Source organism: Mercenaria mercenaria, chromosome 12, assembly GCF_021730395.1.
Source record: "Mercenaria mercenaria strain notata chromosome 12, MADL_Memer_1, whole genome shotgun sequence".
Taxonomy (NCBI): domain Eukaryota; kingdom Metazoa; phylum Mollusca; class Bivalvia; order Venerida; family Veneridae; genus Mercenaria; species Mercenaria mercenaria.
Window position 1 is genome coordinate 31738049 of NC_069372.1, and position 26015 is coordinate 31764063.

General features: G+C 34.8%; 2 protein-coding genes across 4 annotated transcripts in view; one reads left to right on the forward strand and one right to left on the reverse strand.

The window, feature by feature from the left end:
- The window catches only part of LOC123533603 (notchless protein homolog 1-like), a 154669-nt gene that overhangs the window by 67481 nt on the left and 61173 nt on the right, over nucleotides 1-26015 (reverse strand). The window lies entirely within an intron of this gene.
- LOC128547303 (uncharacterized) lies at nucleotides 16149-25968 on the forward strand. 2 transcript variants are annotated; one of them, XM_053519550.1, is made up of 3 exons: nucleotides 16149-16269; nucleotides 16914-17042; nucleotides 22154-25968. In XM_053519550.1, exon 3 carries the CDS (start codon nucleotides 22208-22210, stop codon nucleotides 23630-23632), a length of 1425 nt encoding a protein of 474 aa, XP_053375525.1. In that variant the 5' UTR covers nucleotides 16149-16269; nucleotides 16914-17042; nucleotides 22154-22207; the 3' UTR covers nucleotides 23633-25968. The 2 variants fall into 2 exon arrangements, with proteins under 2 accessions (XP_053375525.1, XP_053375524.1); XM_053519549.1 differs by lacking the exons at nucleotides 16149-16269; nucleotides 16914-17042 and adding an exon at nucleotides 21951-22028.

Consider the following 26015-nt stretch of genomic DNA (forward strand, 5'->3'; position numbering starts at 1 on the left):
TATCAGAGTAATTTCCAGATTTTCATTTAGCGCAGGGCACCGAACACATATCTTGTGCAGCTACAAAATATAAAATTTCGTTTACGTTTTGATGAAAATTAGGCCTACTCTTTATTCAATTGATTTTGTACTATAAAATAATAATACTAATACTACTACTACTAATAATGCCCGCCCGCTTAGCTCAGTAGGTAGAGCGTCGGTCTACGGATCGCGGGGTCGTGAGTTCGATCCTCGGGCGGGGCGTATGTTCTCTGTGACTATTTGATAAACGACATTGTGTCTGAAATCATTAGTCCTCCACCTCTGATTCATGTGGGGAAGTTGGCAGTTACTTGCGGAGAACAGGTTTGTACTGGTACAGAATCCAGGAACACTGGTTAGGTTAACTGGCCGCCGTTACATGACTGAAATACTGTTGAAAAACGGCGTTAAACCCAAAACAAACAAACAAACAAACTACTAATAATAATATAGATAAGATCTGTAAGAAATTTCTTTTAATTCAGTGACTTTTTTATTTTTATCTTTTATCTTAGACATGTTGAGAGATATGCTCCCGTTGGTAAAAAGAATATTATTGTGAAATTTCAAGATATTTCAATATAATAAAAATGATATTTTGCTAAGTGTGTGCTCGGGTGAAGTAGAAAATGATAAAAATAGCCTAAAACATACCAGAGGACGACGTGTGCAAGCTGGAGGAAATCACACCTTCACGCATGTTTGGGTTTTATTGCATCTTGTATAAGATCGTAGGTATTGAAACCTGGTGACCAACTGTCGTGAATTTACTGATGTAGAAACAAATTTATGACACATAATTTAAGTACCAAGATATTCAGCATTTTTTGACATCTATATTTATTAATAAATTGACCAACTGCATGATTTATCAAACACGAAATGCAAATTTCTGATATATAAAGTTACATTTGTTATTTGTGCTGCGCATTTGGTAAATCGCGCAGGGTAAATTTATCCTGCGCAACAATTGGTAAATTGTTGCGCATATAACCAACGTACAAAAATTTGTTATATGCGCTGCGCGTTTGGTAAATAGCATAGATTGGTTATTTGCGCTCAACATTAACCCATGAACTGAATGTTTGATACTGTAGAATAGAGATTAATATAATGAATATGTACGATCTAAGAATAGACTCCTGCCAAATAATCATGTAATAAAATAGTTGCTGGTCAGCTTCAAATATATCTGTGCAATTTGCAAATGCTAAAGGTCAGGTTTGCAGATGCTTGCTTTCATTTTTTTATCTTTTTCTTGTATTTCGTAAATGCATATGGGAAATATTTTTGTGTATATCTATTCAGGTGCTCGCGTGTGTTAGCCATGTAACTAAAACATATGAGGGAGGGCTACAGATAACTCACCAATAGCTGATCACTATCTACACTTTTAGCATGTAGTGAAGAATGTTTAGACTTTCATGATATCTAAACTTAATAACACTTACAACTATTGCTTGCATTCATATAAATGTTTTATTTATTTGAATCGAACTTTTATGTCTGAAGTTTTGAAGAAATATTTAAACCTGTCCTATTCACCAATAGCCTAGGGGATCACTTTTGCCAATAGGGGATCACCTAGTTTATCATATTTTCTATCCATTTAAAAATAGATTTTTTCTGACAAGTATTAGAAATAAACATTTCAAGGCAGAATATAATGAGAATCTGTACATCTACATTTCAAAGTGTGTGTTTCACTCTTCAAAATGGTACTGTGTAGTTTTATCTAAGAAACTGTGAGGTATGCTCAAAAATATTCTACTTTGAAGAATTCAAGACCTCTAAAATCCAAGTCAGGAAACATACAAGAGTTATCTACAGTACTCATGGAGCTCAAACTCATTAGATTAGATCCATCTTTTGTCTAAGAATTGTTAACTGATTTGGCAAGTTGACTGTACTTCTGCACAGAATTCAGAAGGTTTAAATACTGCGGTCAAAAGTATACTATCAGATTTTCATCACTGTCATATTAAACATCAGATGCTAAAATTTAATCAGATTTTCTTAAAAGACAGAATATTGCATATGTGCTAGAAGGAACCCTTTGCTAAGCTAAATCTTGTAACTATATAACCTCCAACATTAAAATTTGTATATTTCAACCTCTATTAGGATTGCTTTTTATTTGATATTTTGTACACTAGTCAGAATAGGTCTGTTTACTCCTACCCTCCACTACTGGATGTACATACCATTAAACATGCTTTAAAACCCTGTAAAATATCCATTAAAATAGGAAAAACTGTTAATTAACCCCATTAATTCTTTTCATTTCATATGAACATATTACAGAATAATGATACAATATAACAAAATTTAATGTTTGTACGAGGCTGTTACATGTGTTTACATTACAAACTACATTTTTTGTAATAAGAGAAAAAAAGAAGAAACAAATATTCTTCTAGCATTTTACAAAACAGTACATATGTATAGATACTATTACATGTGTAGTAATACGTAGTTTAAAGTTGAATTATATGCATTTTTCAAGTAAAAGTCAAGCTTAAATAGATGTGCATGTAAAAAGGATGGAGGAAATTATAGCTTTTAACCTAACATACCAAACTCTTCCTGTTACCAGTACAAAATAATAAGTTTCCAAATATGACTTTTCTTATTTTGACTGGGGCAGTCTTTTTAAAAAACGTCAAACTGCAAGCAGGAGTTGCTTCCCTTCTACTTCAGAAGTAAGGGAGGTCATTGCGCAGAAGATTGAAAAAAATATCTATTATTTTATCTGTCCGATTTCTTTATTTTTAAAGCATCAACTTCAAATACTAATGCGGCATTATCGTTAATTTAACACATCTAAATGCACAGCAACCGAAAATTGCTTTTATAGAACACTCACCCAAAACACACTATATGCAGTATTAGATGCGCATAACGCCACTTTAAATCAATATGGCAGATATTAATATGAAGTTGATTATCTTAAGATGTCTAATTCTGATGGCACATTTTCATGGCCCTTAATTCGATAGCAATTAAAATATTATGAACCTATTAAAATTGAATTTGAGGTATTTAATGAGACCATTAATCAATTTTTTAATAATTAACGGCCATTAACAGGGTATTAAAAAATTAATGGCCCCATCAGTTCTTACTAATTAATGTGAAATTAAGGGGTACTTTTTTAATGACACATTAATTTCATGCCAATTAAAATTTTTCATGGAGTTTTAAGAAGCCTGTTAACTTATTTTAATGGTTTATTTTATGCAGCTTTTCATGGCCATCAGTCATTTTTAATGTATGGCATTAAAACTATGGTCATGAAAATAACATTATATAGTAAGAAATAATGGGTGAATTTTAATGGTGACCTGTTAAAACTCTGTTAAAAATGTTTGAAAAAATTAAGGGCAATTTCATGACCCCTTTAATGGCATGTGCATCCAGTAGTGCTCTTAGGTCTAATATTTTATTGCATTTAAAAAAAAACACACCACCTTTTCTATTTTTTTCACTTTTGAAAATAAAACATATGCATGTGCTTCAGTGCATATGCCCAGGTAGGCGCCTGATCCATCAAGTTGTTCATGAGAAGAAGTTGTTTAAAAGTATTTCTATTTTTAGCTCTAGCGTCCCCTAAAAGGAACTAAGTACCCCCATTTGAACAAATCTGAGAGAGGACCTTACACTAATGCTACAGACCAAGTTTGACTGGTTCATAAGTAGATGTTGCTTAAAGGTATTTCTACTTTTTGCTCTAGTGGCCCATAAAAGGGGCCAAGTGTCCCTATTTGATCAAATCTGACAGAAGACCTTACAATGATGCTATAGAAAAAGATAGCTGAAGATCCATCAAACAGTTAATGAGGAGAAGTATTTTAAAGGTATTTCTATTTTTAGCTCTAGCAGCCCCTAACAGGGGGCCAAGTCTCAGCACCTGTCTGAAATAATTTAAGAAAGGACCTTACAGTGATGCTACAGACCAAGTTCAGCAAAGATCCATCAAGTGGTTCATGAGAAGTTGTTTAAAGGTTTTTCTATATTTAGCTCTAAAAGGGACCAAGTGCACCCATTTGAACAAATTTGAGAGAAGACCTTGCAAGGATGCTATATAGGCCAAGTTTGGTGTAATTCTGACCAGTAGTTTCAGAGAAGAAGATATTTAAGTAAAATTGTTGACAACAGACGATGGAAGTCATATCATCCACCTACACTAACAGCTCACCCTGAACCCTTATAAAAGTAAAACAATGCTCAATCATGAAGCATTGTAAAATAAATACATTGTACATTATAATATTCCCGATTCATCAATGTCATTTTGATAACAAATACGACTGACTGTAACACAATGAACACTAGTATTTTAAAGGTGGTTAATCAGATTTTGATCAACTATGTGATTTGTTCTGATCATTTACACTTATTTGTGATCACTGAGAAGTATTTTCAAAATTTGATTTTCCTATCCTGATAGTGTTATTTTAAAATAAGTACAAATTTAACAAAAATTTGTAACAGAGTTACCTATGTCCCCTGCCTAGGCACATTTTTCAGAGAACATATTACAATTTAATATGCAAATACAACATCTTCTAAGTAATTGGGCAACCTACTAAGAATATACATAAACTAGAAGATGCTTTTGTAGAAAAGCGCATGTCCACCAATGCATAGTTGTATAGGCATGAAGTCAATAGGGGACAGGAGCGAAAGTCAAAGAGACACTGATGGTTGGCTGCAATAGGGATCATATACTTGGCATGTCTAATCATTCCACTAAGTTTCAACATTCTGGGCTTAGTGGTTCTCAAGTAATGAATTGGATAAGATTTTCAACATTAAGTTTGAAGGTTCTAGGTCAAATGGTTCTTCAGTTATTAATAGAAATGAAGTGTGACAGACGGATGGACCCTGTGACCATGACCTTTGATGTAGTGGCCCCAAAAACAATAGGGGTCGTGTTCTCCATAAGCTCTGCCATCCTATGAAGTTTGAAGGTTCTCTAAGGTCAAACGGTTCTCTAGTTATTGATCGGAAATGTAGTGTGATGTCCAATCACCCTATGAAGTATCAACATTCTGGGTCAAGTGGTTCTCAAGTTATTGATCGGAAATGGTTTTCGATGATCAGGCCCTTGTGACCTTCACCTTTTATGGAGTGACCCAAAAAACAATAGGGGTTATCTATTCTGTAAGTCCTATCACCCTATGAAGTTTGAAGGTTCTAGGTCTAACGTTTCTCTAGTTATTGATTGGAAACAAAGTGTGACAGACAGACAGGGCAAAAACAATATGTCTACCCTAGAGGGGGAATATGGGGTGGGGGGGGGTCCCTGTGACCTTGACCCTTGTAAAAACAGTTTCTACAAACAACCGACCCTGCTAAAACAACAGTAGAAGTCAGTGAGGTCCACCAAACTAGGAACTAGATGTATCTAACAGCGATAGTAACCCCAAAATCCTGCTGTTTCGACTTCCACACAGTTTTCAGAAAAGGAATGAACTGTGCACACAAAAATCTTGTTACTGTAGAGCTAAATATGTTATGTTTTGACAATTCAGGAACATGGATCTCTTCTTTGTTTTTCTCTTTTTTTTTCAGAAGATATATTTATATTGTACTTATATAGCTGCAAGTCACTAAGCAAAGCTCTGGCAGGGCACATGAATATAGGGTTACATCAAGAAACTGCACATCACGCAAATGCCCCCTAATGTGATATGCTTTGATTCTACTTTGCTTAAAGGAAATGGAACAGTTTCATTAATCGGGTACACATGTATGTAGGCCTACATCAAGAAACTTCACATCATGCAAACGCCCCCATGTGATATTCTACATACCTAATCACCCGTTACTGCTATGATTCTATTTTGCATAACAATCTATTTTTAAAGACTCTATAGTTTTCACTCTATTTCATTTACGTTTTGGCCTTATGGCTTTATCAAAATGACAAATTTCGAGTAAATTTCTACATCATGGCGTTCTTTCCATTCAACAACAATTGAAATACAAATCTGGAACTGACGTAACGTTGTTAAACGTCACCGTCAAGTCCTGCTAAAAGTCCAAACATATTTAAGATTCAAAGGGAATGTCAGTATCTATCTTGTAAATATTAAAATAGCTCTATTTAATTTTATATATTAAATGGTGTAATTATTAGGAACAAATATGTAACATAAATGTTTGCAGATGCACGATGATTGCATGTAAAACATCCCATGTTATACACAATAGTTGGGCAGTATACTGCTACAACAGGGTAATGTAGCAATATATACTATAGTTACATTTACAACAAGAGGGCCAAGATGGCCCTAGGTCACTCACCTGAGAAACACACCATAACAGTGTAAACATGTTTGACATAGTGATTTCATGGAAACAAATATTCTGACCAATTTTCATTAAGATTGCATCAAATATGTGGTCTCTTAAGTGTAAACAAGCATTTTCTTCAATTTGACCTACTGACCTAGTTTTTGAGCTAAGATAACCTACATTCTTGACCTAGATTTGATCAAGGCAATCATTCTGACTAAATTTCATCAACCTCGATTGAAAAATACAGCCTATATCGCATACAAAATGTTTTTCTTTGATATATCCTAGCGACCTAGTTTTTGACCCCAGATGACCCATATTCAAACTTTACCTTAATTTCATCAAGGCTAGCATTCTGACCATATTTCATGAAGATCAATTGAAAAATACAGTCTCTATTGCATACACAAGTTTTTTTTTTATTTGACCTAGTGACCTAGTTTTTGACCACAGATGACCCATATTCTAACTTGACCTAGATTTCGTCAAGGCAATCATTCAGACTAAATTTTATGAATATCCAGTGTAAAATGCAGCCCCTATTGCGTACTCAAGGTTTTTCTTTAATTTGACCGGGTGACCTAGTTTTTGACCCTAGATGACCCATATTCAAACTCCACCTAGATTTCATATAGACAAACATTCTGATTAAATTTCATAAAGATCCGGTGTAAAATGCAGCCCCTATTGCATACACAAGGTTTTTATTTGATTTAAGCTAGTGACCTAGTTTTTGATCCCCGATGACCCATATTCAAACTTGACCTAGATCTTATCAAAGCAATCATTCTGACAAAAATTCATGAAGATCATTCGAAAAATACAGCCTCTATCGCATACACAAGGTTTTTCTTTGATTTGACCTAGTTTTTGACCCCAGATGACCCATTTTCGAACTCAGCCTAGATTTCATCATGGTGATCATTCTGACAAAATTTCATGAAGATCAGCTGAAAAATACAGCCTCTAACGCATACACAAAGTTTTTCTTTGATTTAACCTAGTGACCTACTTTTTAATGCCAGATAACCCATTTTCGAACTCGGCCTAGATATCATCAAGGTTATCACTCTGGCCAAAATTCATGAAGATAAGTTGAAAAATACAGCTTCTATTGCATACACAAGGTTTTTCCCTTATTTGACCTAGTGACCTAGTTTTTGACCCCGAGTGACCCATTTTAGAACTTGGCCTAGATTTCATCAAGGTGATCATTCTGACAAAATTTCATAAAGATCAATTGAAAAATACAGCCTCTATCGCATACACAAGGTTTTTCTTTGATTTGACCTAGTGACCTAGTTTTTGATCCCAGATGACACATTTTCAAACTCGACCTAGATTTCATCAAGGTAATCATTCTGACCAAAATTCATGAAGATCAGTTGAAAAATACAGCCTCTATCGCATACACAAGCTAAATGTTGACAGACGACAGACAGACGACAGACGGACGACAGACAGACGCCGGACGCCGGACATCGAGCAATCAGAAAAACTTACCTGAGCATTGCTCATGCTCAGGTGAGCCAAAAATTAGATGAACTTAAACAAATATTTTGACTCAATTTTACATCAGTCGTCAAAAAATTATTATAAAATAATATTAAATAATATTATAGGAAATAAATAATGAGATCTATCATAAGAAAAGTTTATGAATAAAGGGAAGTACTTCTAAAAATATATTTACGATGGTAAAATTCAACAACAACACGTGAATATTTATCTTTTATCAACGTTTCGGCGCTTACGCCTTCATCAGGATAAATACATAATAAAACAACGGACGTGACGTCATGAAGGATACGTTACGTTGAATGGCGGAAAAACTTATAGATCTGTTTTTTTTTTTTTTTTTTTTTTTTTTAAAATATTTTTAACATAAGAACTAATCTATTTTTAGATGAAATCAAACGGTTTCTTAGCCTACATAGACGGGGACAGGTAGACAGAACCACATGTCTATACAAGTACAAAATAATTTGGATCTTACGCTGTCTCACTACTCACGAGTGCAATATGTAATATTAAAGATAAATAAGAGAAATTTTTATAATACGTTTTAAACTATTTTTACCAGCATTTTTTCATGTACTTCGGTCACATCCAGGGTTTTCTGACATGTTTTAAAGGAATATACCTTCACTTTTCTAGTTAGCCATGATGGATCAACAGACATAAAAACATATTTTCTCATGCGAAATTACACATTCTTTAACACTATTGTATTCACATTTGTATAAAATACCTCAGACTGTAGAACAAGGTTCGGAGAACAGTTTATCAATAACAAATATCTGTTGATAAGCCTGAAAAATGGGTAAAAGCCTTTATGTTTCTCGGACGGCGGATTAATTTGCCTTCAGTGAAAACTGTCAGTTTGATATTCTTGTAAGCTCCAAAATGCGGTAGTTATAGGTCTCAACCTTAAAACCTCAAATGGCTATAACTGCCATAAAAATAGTCAAAGAAAAAATTCCTTCCTTTATGGTCATCTTGCACATAAAGCTTGCTCATCTGTGAAAGTTTGAAGCAAAACAGGCTAATAGTGTGGGAGGAGTTGGATACACAAGATTTTTCTTTATATTCTATATAGCAAGACTATCAAAGGACCATAACTGCAGTAAAAATAGTCGAAGCAAAAATTCCTTCCTTTATGGTCATCTACACATCTAGCTAGTTCATCTGTAAAAGTTTGAAGCAAATAAGGCTAATAGTGTGGGAGAGGTCGGACACTCAAGATTTCGGGATGTATGTGCTTATGGACAGCAGCAGCGCTATATGCCCCCACAAAAATGTGGAGCCCATAAAAACACTCAACAAGAGTATTCCCCACATAAATGTGTGGGGGCATAAAACAGTCAACAAAGAGTATTCCCCACATAAATGTGTGGGGGCATAAAAACACTCAACAGGAGTATTCCCCACATAAATGTGTGGGGGCATAAAAACACTCAACAGGAGTATTCCCCACATACATGTGTAGGGGCATAAAAACACTACTCAACAAGTATATTCCCCACATAAATGTGTGGGGGCATAAAAACACTCAACAAGAGTATTCCAGGAATGAAAACACTCAACAAGAGAACTTTAAGACTGTAAATACTCAACAAGAGAACTTTAAGACTGTAAATACTCAACTAGAGAACTTTAAGACTGTAAACACTCAACAAGAGAACTTTAAGACTGTAAATACTCAACAAGAGAACTTTAAGAATGTAAATACTCAACAAGAGTATTTTTAGACTGAAAAGAGAAAAAGAAAATGATAAAGAGATGAATATACTCTTAGATTAGGCCTAAATTAAAAAATTGTTTGTTTGTAGTGCTCCGACCCAGATTTTTAGGAGTGGGTAGGTAGGTAGGGATTTTTTTTTTTTTAAGTTAGAACATGCATGGCTGACAATTCTACCAGTAATTTCATAAAGCACAAACTTGCACATGCTTGCATGCAGACATTTTTAACCAGATCTTACATTATATAATCAGTCAATTTTTTTGTAGAACTGAATGACACTACTGTGGATATATAGACTAGGATGCACCAAACTCGACACTCCCAACCCTCATTCCCTAAAACCTTTTACAGGACAGTTGTTCTCACTACAGATGCTGTCATACCCTTTGTGTATGAAATTATGGCCTCTGATGCATTTTTGGTCTAAGTTTTGAGTATTCAAATGTCATTTATCTGGACACAGGAAGAAACAGAAGGTTTATAATGACCCACTACTGAACTCCAACTGTCCAACCTGTTAGTTGTGAGTTTGGGTGGGAAGAGGTAGGTAAGGAAGAAAGTTCGCTGTCCTCCCCCTGGAAATGTTAGAAATATATGAATGAAATAGTGTCCTCTGTTACAGCTTTTAACAGGAATGAAATAGTGTCTTCTGTTACATTTTTTGATTGGAATGAAATGGTGGCCTCTGGTACATCTCTGATAGGAATGAAAGGGTGGCCTCTGTTACATCTTTTGACAGTAATGAAAGAGTGGCCTCTGTTATGAGTTTTGAGTATTCAAATGTCATTAATCTGGACACAGGTAGAGACAGAAAGTTTATAATGACCTCACTGCAGACCTCCAAAGCTGTTCAACCTGGTGGTGGTGGGGGTGGGGTGGGGAAAGAGGTAGGTATTGAAAAATGTTTGTTGTCCTTCCCCTGGTATCAATGAAATAGTACACAGTTTTACATTTTTAATGATAGAAATGAAATGGTGGCCTCTGTTATATCTTGTGACAGGTATGAAATTGTGGCCTCAGCTACATCTTTTGATGGGAACAAAATGGTGGCCTCTGTTATATCTTTGCTAGGAATGAAATGGTGGCAACTGTTACATCTTTTGTCTAAATTCCGTGTACCCAATATCATTAATCTGGATACAACATTTGGCAGTACTCAGTAGGGTGTAAAAAAATTTTCGCACCACCCGCCCTGCAGGACTAGTAGCCAGTAAAATCTACTCGCCCTTAGTGAACAGTCACTTGCCCTAACAATACAAAATATTGTCATTTTTATGAAAGGAGTATTTTACTTGTTCAGTAAGTAAATTTCAAATGTAGAAAATAATATTGTCTTGTACACTACACTTCCTTTTTAAAGAAGCATATTTGTTCTTCTTAAATTTCCTTTTTACAGCAGACATTCTTTTTTTTCTTTCACTCTGGTTAGTCGTTTCCACCACCCAGTTGCTCTCTATAATAACTGCATCGATAGTACTTATAATCCCTACCGTATTTTCCTAAAGTGTTAAGACAGCATAAAATAGTTAGTTATTTTCACTTTCTCAAGACTTATTTCCCGAAAAAATAATTATTTTGAAAAATGTCCCAAAAATATAGACACAATAAACATCACCCACTTGTATTGAAAGCGAGAAAAACAATTATCGGTAATTTTTCCGTTGATAAACTAAGTAATTGACCTTGTTTTCATCATCAATTAAAACCCCCTCAAAGAGCTAAAAGAAGTATGTCGGTATCATGGCATCTAAGTGGAGATCAAAGCGGTATAGTTGCCCGAGATTGTCATGGCATTACGTCATGTTTTCGCGCCATGTGAAACATCACTGTTTGATCATACCGCCTCAATTCTTCAAATTATTGAGAAGAAATCAATACTGACTAAAAAAGTAATCTTCTTTTTTTTAGAAGCTAAAGTGCAATATCACGAATAAACTGACAAGTAATTGTGTCAAACGATGATAGTGGATATCCTACCTCTGTGACCTATCCATCATGGAATTTACATCTTTTTTAGAGAAGAATATCTTACAAAGTGTCATGTTAAAAAATAAATGTACAAAGATTAATTTAAAACTTATTACTAGAATGTGTCTGTAGGACACAGGGTGTGCCCCCCACTGGTACATTTGTCACAAATAAGGGGCAATAATTCAAATGTTTGCAGTCTTAATGGGGTATAGCCTCAACAAACATTTTATGAAAAGGATTCATTATTCTAGGCCCTATACTAGGCCCTATACTTTTTGAGCTATGAGCATCACAAACAAAAAATCCACTATTTTGGCTATTTCAAGGGCTAAAACTCTGTATTCTAGGCACATAATTAGGTGAAAAAGTGCATATTTTTACTATTTCAGGGGACATAACTTTAAAAACTAGAGGTGGAGTCAGCCAAAAAATTAGAGGTGTGCAAGTTTATATCATGATAAAGACTTATGCATGTTTTTAACCATTTATATTAAATACTTTTTGAGCTAGGTGCGTCACAAGGTGAAAATGTACATTTTTGACTATTTCAGAGGCCATAACTCTAAAAATAGGAGGCGGAGCCAAATGAAAAATAGGAGGTGCGCAAATTTATATCATGATTAAGACTCATGCAAGGTTTCATGAATCTATATCAAATACTTTTTGAGCTAGGCATGTCACAAGGTGAAAATGTGCATTTTTGACTATTTCAGGGGCCATAACTCTGAATATAGGGGGCGGAGCCAAATAAAAAATAGGAGGTGAGCAAGTTCATATCATGATTAAGACTTGTGCAAGGTTTCATGAACCTATATCAAATACTTTTTGAGCTAGGCGTGTCACAAGATGAAAATGCGCATTTTTGACTATTTCAGGGGCCATAACTCTGAAAATAGGGGGCGGAGCCAGATGAAAAATAGGAGGTGCGCAAGTTCATATCATGATTAAGACTTATGCAAGGTTTCATGAATCTATATCAAATACTTTTTGAGCTAGGCGTGTCACAAGGTAAAAATGTGCATTTTTGACTATTTCAGGGGCCATAACTCTGAAAATAGGGGGCGGAGCCAGAAGAAAAATAGGAGGTGCGCAAGTTCATATCATGATAAAAACTCATGCAAGGTTTCATCAATTTATATCAAATACTTTTCGAGCTAGGCGCATCACGAGCTTCGGACGGACGGACACACGCACGCACGGACGGACAAGACCAAATCTATATGCCCCAACCACTCATGGGGGGGCACAAAAAAACGCAACGACATCATACTGCTTTATTTTAAAACCACATTTCCATTTACGTTCACGAGGTCACGTAACCGCACTAACAGAAATCCATTTGCCAAAAATAGTTTTACTCCATGTATTTAAATTGCTGCCGCTTTTTCATTATTTAAGACTTTTTAATTCTATTTTTTTGTACTTGCTGGTCATAAGTTTGAATTTTATGACCATAGTATGTTTCATTTATTTTCTTTTAGAAAGAAAGAAATAATAAAATTCGCGCTGTTTGAAATTTTACAAATAATTATATGAAAATTTGATCGTTTTTATGGAAATTTGCCTACATTTCTGTCGATATCTTACCAAAATTATTATAGAATTCAAACTGTATTACTTCTCAAACGATGTTGAAAATTTGAAGCGATTATATTGAAAATGAATGCACTACGCGCGTTTTCTGTGTAGGTGTTGATAAACATAACGGCGATGTAAGTCGCACGTGCTCGTGGAATGGAAAATTACCGGCATGACGTTTTAATATCTTTACGATTCGCGGGTAAATTCCTGTCAATCCAGGTATTTATTCGTGATGTAATTTCTGAATTTGGTAAAGTTACGACGTAAAAATCACTCGCCCGATCGGTCGAGTATACAGCGAAGTCCACTCGTCCTATCCAGACTTTAACTCGAGCCAGTGAGTGGAATTTTACACCCCTGTCAGTCTGAGATCGTAACTTGTGACTTCCGAAACGCGCAAGAAGTCGGCGGTCTGTGGTCGCATACTACTTTAGAAACTAAATGCTGAATGATCTGTTGTATATTAAGATACAGATGCTGAAATTGCATTTTGCATCAAAAAGGATGAAAACAATTAAAAAAAAAAATGCCCCCTGGACTGCCTAAAAAAAATTTGGGGTCGGGACTATTTTGATGGGTCGGTCGGAGCACTACAAACAAACCATTTTTTAATTTAGGCTTTATAAAGTCAATTCTTCTAATCTGTACATTTTGAAGTGCCCATGTGAGAACTTTGCTGGATATATTTGATAACAAACTTTAATATCTAACAATCAAATTATGTATGAGGAGATAGATGAATACATAATTTACTAAGTTAGTATTCCATAAAACAATCCATATAATAAGCTTCGTTACACTGATTTAGGAAAAATACAGAAAAACATCAAATGATCAGTGAAACTGTACTGATATACTGCACTGTGTCAGGTAATTACAAAGAACTCTTAAACGCTGTATACATATTATATAAAACTAGAGATGCTTTTGAGAAAAGCGCATGTCTCCCACAACTGCCTAATCATCTATATAAGAAAGTCAGTCTTTATATACTGTTTACTCGCTACAAATATACCTTTGAAGAGAAAAAAGGTTGATTTTGGGTAATTCAAGGGCCATAATTCTGAAGTGCCTCGAGCAATTTGGCTAGTTAATAAACTTGGCCCAGGAGTTAAGGTCAAAAACATTTGGTTCAAGTTTGGTGAAGATCAGATGAGAACTGTTCAACTTAGAGCGCAGACAACAGTAAAAAGGCCTATTTTTCGTAATTCAAGGGCCATAATTCTGAAGTGCCTGGGCAGAGTTGGCTAGTTGTTGAACTTGGCTGACTGGACTTATGGTCAAACGCATTTTGTTCAAGTTTGGTGAAGACCGGATGAAACATGTTCGACTTAGAGTCATTTTACCTATGCTCGACCAGCCAAGTGCTCGACCGCAATAATAAATATAAATGTACATGTTTATTGAAATAAACCTTTGAACTTACAATTGTTGTTCATTTATTTCCTTCCCAGCATCCTTGTATGACATCATACACATTTGATCTAGATCTTTAAGGGGCTTGTTTGTTTACAGACGACAGCTTCTTTGCATCTGTCAAAATACTTACCGTGAATCTCCTTTAGAAAATGATGCGTCTTTCCCGAATTCTTTAAGAAGAGTACTGGAACAACGTATTTTATAGTCTTCTAACCTTTATTGATAATTTGACATAAGCTTATATCTGTAAACTATCGACTTGAAAGTAAAATTTAAGATGTAAACAAACACGCCCACCTCTCAACGGGTGAAAACACAAATGGCGCCTTCATTAGTTGCGTCATGTAGACGCTTGAGATAAAGAGATTCACCGCGCCATAAGACAAGTTCGATAACATGATTATGGACATCTGACTTTTTGAAGTTTTTAGGTTTGTTTGATTGTTAAAACAGTTCGATTTCTTGTTAAATTACTTGATGGATACTGCAGACACACCATTTACCAGTGTTCCTTTTGCCCGCTTTTCAGGTAGGTGTTTTTATCTCTTGTTTGAAAGTCTGAAACTTATTAGTTTTCAAATCTGCAAACAAAACTAGAAAATATTCGTTTTGACGTTAAAAATATTCGGTTTTTTTTATTCTCTGATTACCTCTGAAAAAAGAAATCGGTCTGGTTGAGCATAGGAAAATGTCACTTTAAAATTTAGTGTTTTACACCCTATAGTTTGAACCGCGCAATATTTTATCCTGATCAATGCCAGCCAAACGCTTGAGTGGAAATTAACCAATAAAGTAGGTCAATTCAGAAACTAAACGTTTTCCACAACCTTGTCAGTTTTTAATTTGTTTCGAGAAATATACATGTAAATCTGGTCGAGCATAGGTAAAACAAGTCTAGAGCACGGACAAGAGTAAAAAGGCCGATCTTCGGTAATTCAAGGGCCATAATTCCGAAGTGCCTGGGCTGATTTGGCTAGTTATCGAACTTGGCCAAGGACTTATGGTCAAACACATTTTGTTCAAGTTTGGTGAAGGTTGGATGAGAAATGTTCGACTTAAAACGTGGACAAGAGTAAAAAAGCCGACTTTCAATAACTCAAGGACCATAATTCCGAAGTGCTTGGTCCAATTTGGCTAGTTATGGAAACTGGCTGAGGACTTATGGTCAAACACATTTTGTTCAAGTTTGGTGAAGATCAGATGAGAAATGTTCGACTTAGAGGGCGGACAAGATTTGTGACAGACACACAGACAGACTGACAGACACACACACACATAAACAGACAGGAGTAAATCAATATGTCTCCCACTACACTGTGTGGTGGAAGATATAATTAGCTCATCTCATCTAAATATATATATTGTAACAACTACACTTAATTAGCAATTAATACCGTAATATGCACATATCAAATCGTAAATAATGATAAATTTACATTTATGAAGAGGACAGTTATAGACAGGTATAGCTCTTTATTTCGGTGTTTTTTTTTATCAGTTGATTACACTATCTTTGGCAATGATAATAACTGTTGTTTAGAATTACATCTTCTTAAATATAAAAAATTAGAAAATGATGTATGCTGCATGGCCTGAAGCAATAATTTGTTTAACACAATGCATAATATACCTTGCTTTGTTCTTTGCTTAATTTTACATTAACATACAATATATCGGTGAGGATTTTGTAAAAAAATCATGTTTGTTTTGGTTTAGTTATAACAGTGAGTATATGCATTTCTTATGCAACAAGTAAACTCTACAAAACATCTAGATTTCAGAACAAGTAGTAAATTAATTAAAGTTAAAGGGAGACCTATTTAAGGAGTATAAAATGAGAAATTTTGTGTCTTTTCCACTTCCATCACAACCTGCACTACAGATGGAGGGGTGGATCTGGGATTTTTGGTTACATGGGGTAGATTCGTTAAAGAGGTCCATGGCTATGCTCCCATGAGAAGTATAAGCAGGTGAATGTCAAGAATGTTGCATCCCAGAAAATATCTTTCAGAACTTTTTCCATCTCAGTGATTCTCCAATCTAAAACTCATATTACCAGTACAATTCCACTGAAGTGTATTTAAAGTTCTTCACTTTCTGTTTAAGTCATGTCAAGTTATTTCTACCTGTGACTCCAGTTACCTCCCCTGACATTACTTTCCAGAGTCACTAGAGATAATCATCTATTGAATTACACAAGACTTTTTTTCAGAGAGATCTATCTCATTCTCTATTTCATTTGCATGTTCTTTTATGAATGCCCCAAAATGATCTTACATGCACTAATCAAGTTCATCTGTGACAGTATGTGCACATGCAATTCTTATCTGTGCAAGTTACAGCAAACTGAAAGGTTTTTATGTTTCAGATTGTCTGATGCTTACAATTTATGTTCCACCATAAGTGAATCACTTGCCCAGTTTTGGATGTGGCTGAGCTGAACATAATACAACACTGAAATGATAATTACACCAGGCACATGGCGTACTAGTGTCAGGTATGCCATCTATGATGATTATATCTTAGCAACAGTAAATGCATGTAATAATTATTCCTGCAAGCTGAATTAGATCTTATTATTGTCAGCAAGGCAACATTTTTTCCAGAGAAAAAAGAGGTGGTCGATCTCATTTAAGCACCATTTATGACTTTTTTCACTTTTTGTATTTTTTTTGTAAGGGATTTATTTAAGAAACAAAAAAATCCACTAAACATAATTAAATGCAAATCTAACTTTCATTTGGGGTGATTATAAAGTTTAGAAACTACCTCTCATTTATTTGTAAAATATTCAAAAAGGTGAGTGTTTCTTTTGGTTTCAGTACAATTTCTAGTTTTACATATATATATTTGACAGATATTATGTTATTACAATAATCTGAAACAAATTTTAAAGGCAAGTTTAAATATACTGTGTGGCGATTTTGAATTCGTTTATTTCCAATTGATCTTGGTTGTGCAAATGAGATAGGCAAAAGGAAGGTTATCATATAAAGGGAGGTAACAATAATTTGACAAAGTTGTATTACTAGTGAATTCGGCTAAATATGTATTTGTCAATATAAATCTTTCTTAAATTGTTCTTATGTTCATGTCATTCCTTAGACAAAGTATGTAAATACATTTTTACTTATTGAAAAAATTAAAAATACCTTAAGTGAAAATCTTACAAATATTATGCACATTGCAATGAACAAGCCCTGGTTAATCATCTACTATCAATGATTGTACAACCTGTAAATATGTGTTATAGTTTCAAATAAATACATTTAATTTAATTTATTTGACAAAAAAAAGATTGACAATCTTTAAGGTAGAGAATAGTTTCATGACACTTTTTTATAAAGAAGATTTCTTGTTTTCTATTACCATAAAGATATGTTAAGGCAAAGTTGGGCTCTTTTTTATCATCTGACCTGCTTTTAAAACTGAGTGGTGTGACAATTTCAAAGTTGAAGTCTGTGCAGTTAATACCCTACAAATCAATGTATTCTAATCTAATGAGATAAGACATGACAACTTTGTCAATATTTAAGAAGCCAAACAAATTTCAGATAAATAGCAACCATTTAAGGTAGTTTTGCACATTTGATAAACTGTAAGTAATGGCGTAACATCATTTATCTACAAAACTTAGAATAAAGTCTCGATCCAGCATGCTTGGACCTGGCATATGTCCTACAAATTAATAGCAACCCCTGAGTTAATTTATAAAAATAATATGCATCTTTAACAACCTTACTAAAGATAACATACAACCCTTACTAGATGTCAAGACATCATCATGAAACACAAGATAAAAGCAAATGAATATTGGTGGAGGGGATAGAAAGGGGGAGAGGATTTAAACCTCAAATAAAACGTCACATGCTGAACAACATTCTTATAAAGTTTCATGATTCTAGTCAAATACTTTCTAAGCAACACAAACTTTAGGCCCTTGATGCACATTTTTTACTTAAGCCTGAGGCCATAACTCTAACCTGGCTGTGAAGATTCCCAACCAAAACCCAAGGTGAACACCTTCACAGGCTGAATAATAATCCTATTATAGTTTCTTGACTCTAGGTCAAATACATTTTTCAATATGCAAAACTTGAATTTGGATATGGATGGACAGAATACAAAAATGGCGTATCTCGGTGCCCTTAACCCCATCCCCCAATATTTTATGTGTCAATAAAATATTGCCACATGATTAAATTTCAAATAATGTCTTAAAATCAGTTTGAAAGTTGCAGATCTCTTGAATTAAAAAACAAATATTTCAAAAATAAGCACATAGATCTAAATACTTTATTTTACTAGTCTAGATGGTAGACAATATGTTTCTATACAACTGTGAGAAGTTCCTTGCAATTACTGGTTGGTGACCCAGAATTTCGGACAACCCAGAAACCTGGACAGTCGCGTAAATGCTTACTTCGGTGTTCTTTTTGATCATTTGCTGACAAGTATACAGATGCTTGCTTTATGTGCAACATCAAACAATTGCAAAATCGGTAAGTAAAACTTACAAAATTGGAAAATTTACATTTGTTCACAAGATGTTGCGACAGCTCTGGCTAGGAAAAGTTCATGTGCTTTCAGTGCGCATGCTTATACCTGTTTTGAGGCCCCAACATTATTCAAGGGGTACTCATCTACAATCTGCTAAATGCAGACAAGAAAACTGCATGTTTTAAAATGCTCAAAACAAGTGTCAAGGTTTTCCCATTAAAAACACAAGTTCTTTTTTACCAAAAATTTTGTGTCGTATATAGGCCATCTGAATTTTTTAAACTCTCGACAGGCTTAATATCAAACATTAATATTTGAATGTAAACAAGGTTACTGTTCAAACATGTCTTTTTATCATTAACACCGACATAACAGTGGTTCTGTGAGACAGAAATGACAATAATTAGTGTTTTCCTATTGTCCGATTTCTGGATCCTGCAACACGCTTTGTCGGGCCTCAGTGATGTGTTCAATTTATGTTTAGATACAATCAAATTCACGTTTTGTAACACCGCAGAACTGAACTTAATTCAGGTAACATTTCATGGATCTTGCATTAAAAATGAAAATATGACAGCTGAAGAGGTTGTAAAATTTTCCGAATCTGGGTTGCCAACCAGTACATTGCAGAAATTTTTCTATGTTCAAAAATGATTTTCCCAAAGTCTCTCAGTATGAATACCTGCTCGAGGTCCAAATATTTCAAATCAGCGCAGCCAAAGCATGCAAAACTACCTAAATTTAAGTTACAAAAAGGGCTTTTACATCTTGGACATTTATACAAAATATTCTACTAAATTTATTGTTTGGTTTTCATTTAACTTCTTTAAAATTATTATTTCTCATAACTTAATTCAGCAGATTACTTTTCAACAGATTTTTAAAGATAACATATATTCAATCAACTTAATCAACTTAATCAACATGTTTAAGGAACTTCTTTAATAATTATTTTTAAAAAAATTCTATATTACATATTACAGTCAAGTATCTAGTATATTACATATTACAGTCAAGTATCTACTATATTACATATTACAGTCAAGTATTTAGTTGGTTTGAACAGGAACAGTTACAACATAGGCACGTGACTTTTGAAACATTATATAGGAATTGCAATAAAACTGCACAAGGAACAGAAATTATTTGGTCACTGTGCCCTGGACGTTTGACATACTGACCTCAAATCAATAATTATGGGTCATTTACAAGTATCAAATGTGATCTTAGACCAAAGCATTCTCTAGTTATTTGGCAAAACAAGTTCTAGGGTTCAAACAGGCAACCTTTACATTAGCAGGCTGGTGATCTATATAAAAAAAGAAATATCCAGGGCAGAAATGAAAAGATACAGCTGAACTTGACTGTTGATATACTGAAACAGAAAATAAAACAAATCCTAAAAGAGAATAAAATTTTAAACCCTAGAAGCTACTAAAAATTGACATGTTACTAATAAGTCAATTAAGGGGAGATAATACCTACTTCTCTATTCTGATGTCTCAGATCACTGTATCTGGCAGTTACATTTATTTATCAAATTGTGATAATTGCAAAATCATCTGTGAGGTGTTACTATAAAGATAGTAAAAGAGTCTCAAACAACTTATAAAAATAACCTTCTTGCCCAAAAATACCAAAAGATCAAAGCTGAATAGATCAAAGATCAATTGATCAAAGCTTAATGACAACAAGAGGGCCAAGATAGCCCTAGGTCGCTCACCTGAGAAACACACCATAACAGTGTAAACATGTTTGACCTAGTGATTTCAAGGAAACAAATATTCTGGCTAATTTTCATTAGGATTGGACCAAAAATGTGGTCTCTTGAGTTTAAACAAGTATTTTCTTAGATATGACCTAGTGACATAGTTTTTTACCCCAGATGACCCATTACCAAACTTAAACTAGATTTCATCAAGGCAATCATCTTGACCAAATTTCATGAATATCAATTGAAAAATACAGCCTCTATCCCATACACAAGGTTTTCCTTTGATTTGACCTAGGGACCTACTTTTTAACCCCAGATGATCCATATTCGAATTCAACCTAGATTTCATCAAAACAATCATTCTAACCAAATTTTATGAAGATCAATTGAAAAATACAGCTTCTATCGCATACAAAAGGTTTTTCTTTGATTTGACCTAGTGACCTACTTTTTGACCCCAGATGACCCATATTCGAACTTGACCTAGACTTCTTCAAGGCAATCATTCTGACAAAATTTCATGAAGATCAACAGCCTCTATCGCATACACAAGGTTTTTCTTTGATTTAACCTAGTGACCTACTTTTTGACCCCAGATGACCCATATTCAAAATGGACCTAGACTTCATCAAGGCAATCATTTTGACCAAATTTCATGAAGATCAATTAAAAAATACAGCCTCTATCGCATACACAATGTTTGTCTTTGATTTGACCTAGTGACCTAGTTTTTGACCCAAGATGACCCATATTTGAATTTGATCTAGATTTTATCAAGGCAATCATTCTGACCAAATTTCATGAAGATCAATTGAAAAATACAGCCTCTATCACATACAAAAGGTTTTTCTTTTACTTGACCTAGTGATCTAGTTTTTGACCCCAGATGACCCATTTTCGTACTTGGCCTAGATTTCATCAAGGTAATCATTCTGACCAAATTTCATGAAGATCAGTTGAAAAATACAGCCTCTATCACATACACAAGCTAAATGTTGACAGACAGACGACAGATGCCCGATGCCGGACATCGAGCAATCACAATAACTCACCTGAGCTAAAAATGAGCAACATAAAAGTAACACAACAGCTATGACAAGCTCTTCAGTCAGCAGTTACTTTATTATATATTTTTTCAGTGTTCTGGTACACAAAAGACAGGAACAAAACAAAACTGTTTTTTTTTCTTTTGGCCTTGATTTACTGATAAACAAACTTGGTAATTTTAGAAACTGACTTAATGAAATGACAGTTTCAAGCTATGCAGAGGTAAGGCTGACATTCTAATTTTCTTTTCATGTTTGCTAAAAGAAACAACATATCAATTTGTTCATTTCACTGAAGAAAATTATGCTTTACTTTGCTGTGCTGATTATCATTTTGTTTTATTACAGACCACACCCGCATCAAGTTCATGCATGTAAGACGATTAAACAAATCCAACAGAAATGTCAAGACAGAAGAACAGGAAAATAACAGCTGTAGAGACAATGGAGATACAAGATACGTGTGCCTACAGACCAAAGTCTGGTGGAATGATGTCTAGTATACCATGCTGTGGCCATCTCCATGATAAATTGTGTTTCAAACTGTTTGTATTCCTTGCTGTGTTTCTGCTTGATGCTGTGGACCTTGTCAGTGACTGGCTGCTATATGTAGATGTTGCAGGTGCTGAAGAAGGCTTGGTTTACGGACCACCAGAAGACATTCTCCGGTACTCACTTCTTGCTTTCTCTATCATCGGTTCTTTTACATTTACCTTTGAAATAGTAAATCTATGGTGGGATGTTTTTAGAAATGATCCCTGGCTCGATGCTGACCTACTATCAGCCATTACAGTGTGGATAGAAGATGTTCCACAAATCACAATCAACGTTGTTATTGTTGCTTGCCGTGAGGAGGCTATAAGTTACTTTCAGCTGGTTAAGGCCTCCGTGATAATCATTGGTGCTGTCATAAGAATTATTGTATCTCTGATACGATACTGCAACAAAAAGGCTAGACATGACCTTCAGTGTGCAAAGGTTAATCCTGAATCAAGGCGTCATGTTGTTTACAGAGTATTTATCATGATTGGGCTGATAATAACACTAGGTGGTGCTATAACAATTTTCATGTTTACACAGTCAGAGCGAAACCCTGATGGAAGTTTGAATTTTAAAGTCCCACATAGTGTTATCGAGGGTGAATATGATGATCAGAAATACTTCCATAACGTCAGTATCTACTTCAGCCACAAGCTATTTGACTGGGACACAACTTCAAAGGTGTCTCCTGAAAATCTTAATCTTGTCAGATTGTTCAGAATTAATGACATAAGACGAGAAAAGGTTGACAGAACAATTAAAGTACAATATGACCAACAAACAGGGCCAACCAAAATAATTATTTGGGAAAGAGACATACATGGGACTATGAAAGCAAAGGAGTGTTTTCAAATGGATAAAACCAATCAGAAGTTAACCATTGGACCTAACTGTGCAAGTTTTATTTCACCAAAAGTTAACCAGTATGTGCTGAAATTTCGCTACATAAAGCCCTCCATTCCAAGACTTATATTTGGTGACATAAAATACAATATCAAAGTCCAAGTCAGCCCTGCCACATGTAAAACACCAGAATTTGCTATCAATAATGACATAAAAGATCATTCTGACAACAGAAAAGTAGCAGCTCTTCACTACTACCGAACAAAGGGTGATTCTACTGAGACAAACCACATAGTACATAAATCAGCAACAGAAGGAACATTTTACCACTCTGCGGACTTGGAGGACATCATTGATGTTTGGAAAACAGGATTTGCATATTGCAAGAGTAGTGGAAGTCTTGCACCACACCTAGATAACTTCATAGATGTATCATGTAGTTAAAATGTGCAAGATATTTCTTGAGACACATCACACATTACACTGTGCAAGATAAGTCTATACATATATCACACGCTTTCACTGTGCAAGATAACTCTATACATGTATCACACAGCTTACTCTATACATGTATCACACACTACAATTTGCAAGATAACTCTATACATGTATCACACACTACACTGTGCAAGATAACTCTATACATATATCACACACTTTCACTGTGCAAGGTAACTCTATACATGTATCACACAGCTTACTCTATACATGTATCACACACTACACTGTGCAAGATAATTCTATACATATATCCATGCTTACACTGTGCAAGATAACTCTATATATGTATCACACAGCTTACTCTATACATGTATCACACACTACACTGTGCAAGATAACTCTATATATGTTTCACACACTACACTGTGCAAGATAACTCTATACATGTTTTACACAGCTTACTCTATACATGTATCACACACTACACTGTGCAAGGTAACTCTATACATGTATCACACAGCTTACTCTATACATGTATCACACCCTTACAATGCGCAAGACAACTCTATACATGTATCACACGCTTACACTGTGCAAGGCAACTCTATACATGTATCACACCCTTACACTGTACAAGACAACTCTATACATGTATCACATGCTTACGCTGTGCAAGACAACTCTATACATGTATCACACGCTTACGCTGTACAAGACAACTCTATACATGTATCACATCCTTACGCTGTACAGGACAACTCTATACATGTATCACACGCTTACACTGTACAGGACAACTCTATACATGTATCACACGCTTACACTGTACAGGACAACTCTATACATGTATCACACGCTTACACTGTACAAGACAACTCTATACATGTATCACACGCTTACATTGTGCAAGACAACTCTATACATGTATTACACGCTTACACTGTACAAGACAACTCTCTGTACAAGACAACTCTATACATGTATCACACGCTTACACTGTGCAAGACGACTCTATACATGTATCACACGCTTACATTGTGCAAGACAACTCTATACATGTATCACACGCTAACACTGTGCAAGACAACTCTATACATGTATCACACGCTTACACTGTGTAAGAAAACCCTTTACATGTATCACAAGCTTACACTGTGCAAGACAACTCTATACATGTATCACACGCTAACACTGTGCAAGACAACTCTATACATGTATCACACGCTTACACTGTGTAAGAAAACCCTATACATGTATCACAAGCTTACACTGTGCAAGACAACTCTATACATGTATCACAAGCTTACACTGTGTAAGAAAACCCTATTCATGTATCACAAGCTTACACTGTGCAAGACAACTCTATACATGTATCACAAGCTTACACTGTGCAAGACAACTCTATACATGTATCACATGATCACACTGTGCAAGACAACTCTATACATGTATCACACGCTTACACTGTGCAAGACAACTCTATACATGTATCACACGCTTACACTGTGTAAGACAACTCTATATGTATATCACACACTTACACTGTGCAAGACAACTCTATACATGTATCACACGATCACACTGTGCAAGACAACTCTATATGTATATCACACACTTACACTGTGCAAGACAACTTTATACATGTATCACACGATCACACTATGCAAGACAACTCTATACATGTATCACACGATTACACTGTGTAAGACAACTCTATATGTATATCACACACTTACACTGTGCAAGACAACTCTATACATGTATCACACGATCACACTATGCAAGACAACTCTATACATGTATCACACGATTACACTGTGCAAGACAACTCTATATGTATATCACACACTTACACTGTGCAAGACAACTCTATACATGTATCACACGATCACACTGTGCAAGACAACTCTATATGTATATCACACACTTGTACTTCGCAAGAAAATTATGCAGGCACATATCACACACTTGCACTGTGCAAGATCACTGCATACTTGTATCATGCACTTAATCTGTGCAGAATAACTCTATACATTTATCAAACACTTAAACTGTGCAACATGAGTTTACCGTAATTCAAGTATAACATTCTGCATTGTTAATGAAAATTCTTTCATCACCTCCAGTTAATTTAGATGTGCTAAATTAGTTTTAATCTGTGACTGTAATTTTGTATTTTCCTAACTTCTGATAACTGAAGTATTACAACAGCCATCTTTGGAGTACTATAATGAAATTCTTTCAGGAAATATCTCAGACTTATGTTTGTATTTCAGTAAGGGAATCTTTGTTGGGTACAGACCTACTTTTCCTACTTAATAAAATGGTGCTGCAAATTGCTTACTGTTTGTTTTTTCTGGTACTAAAACGGTAGCAAAGAGTTTTT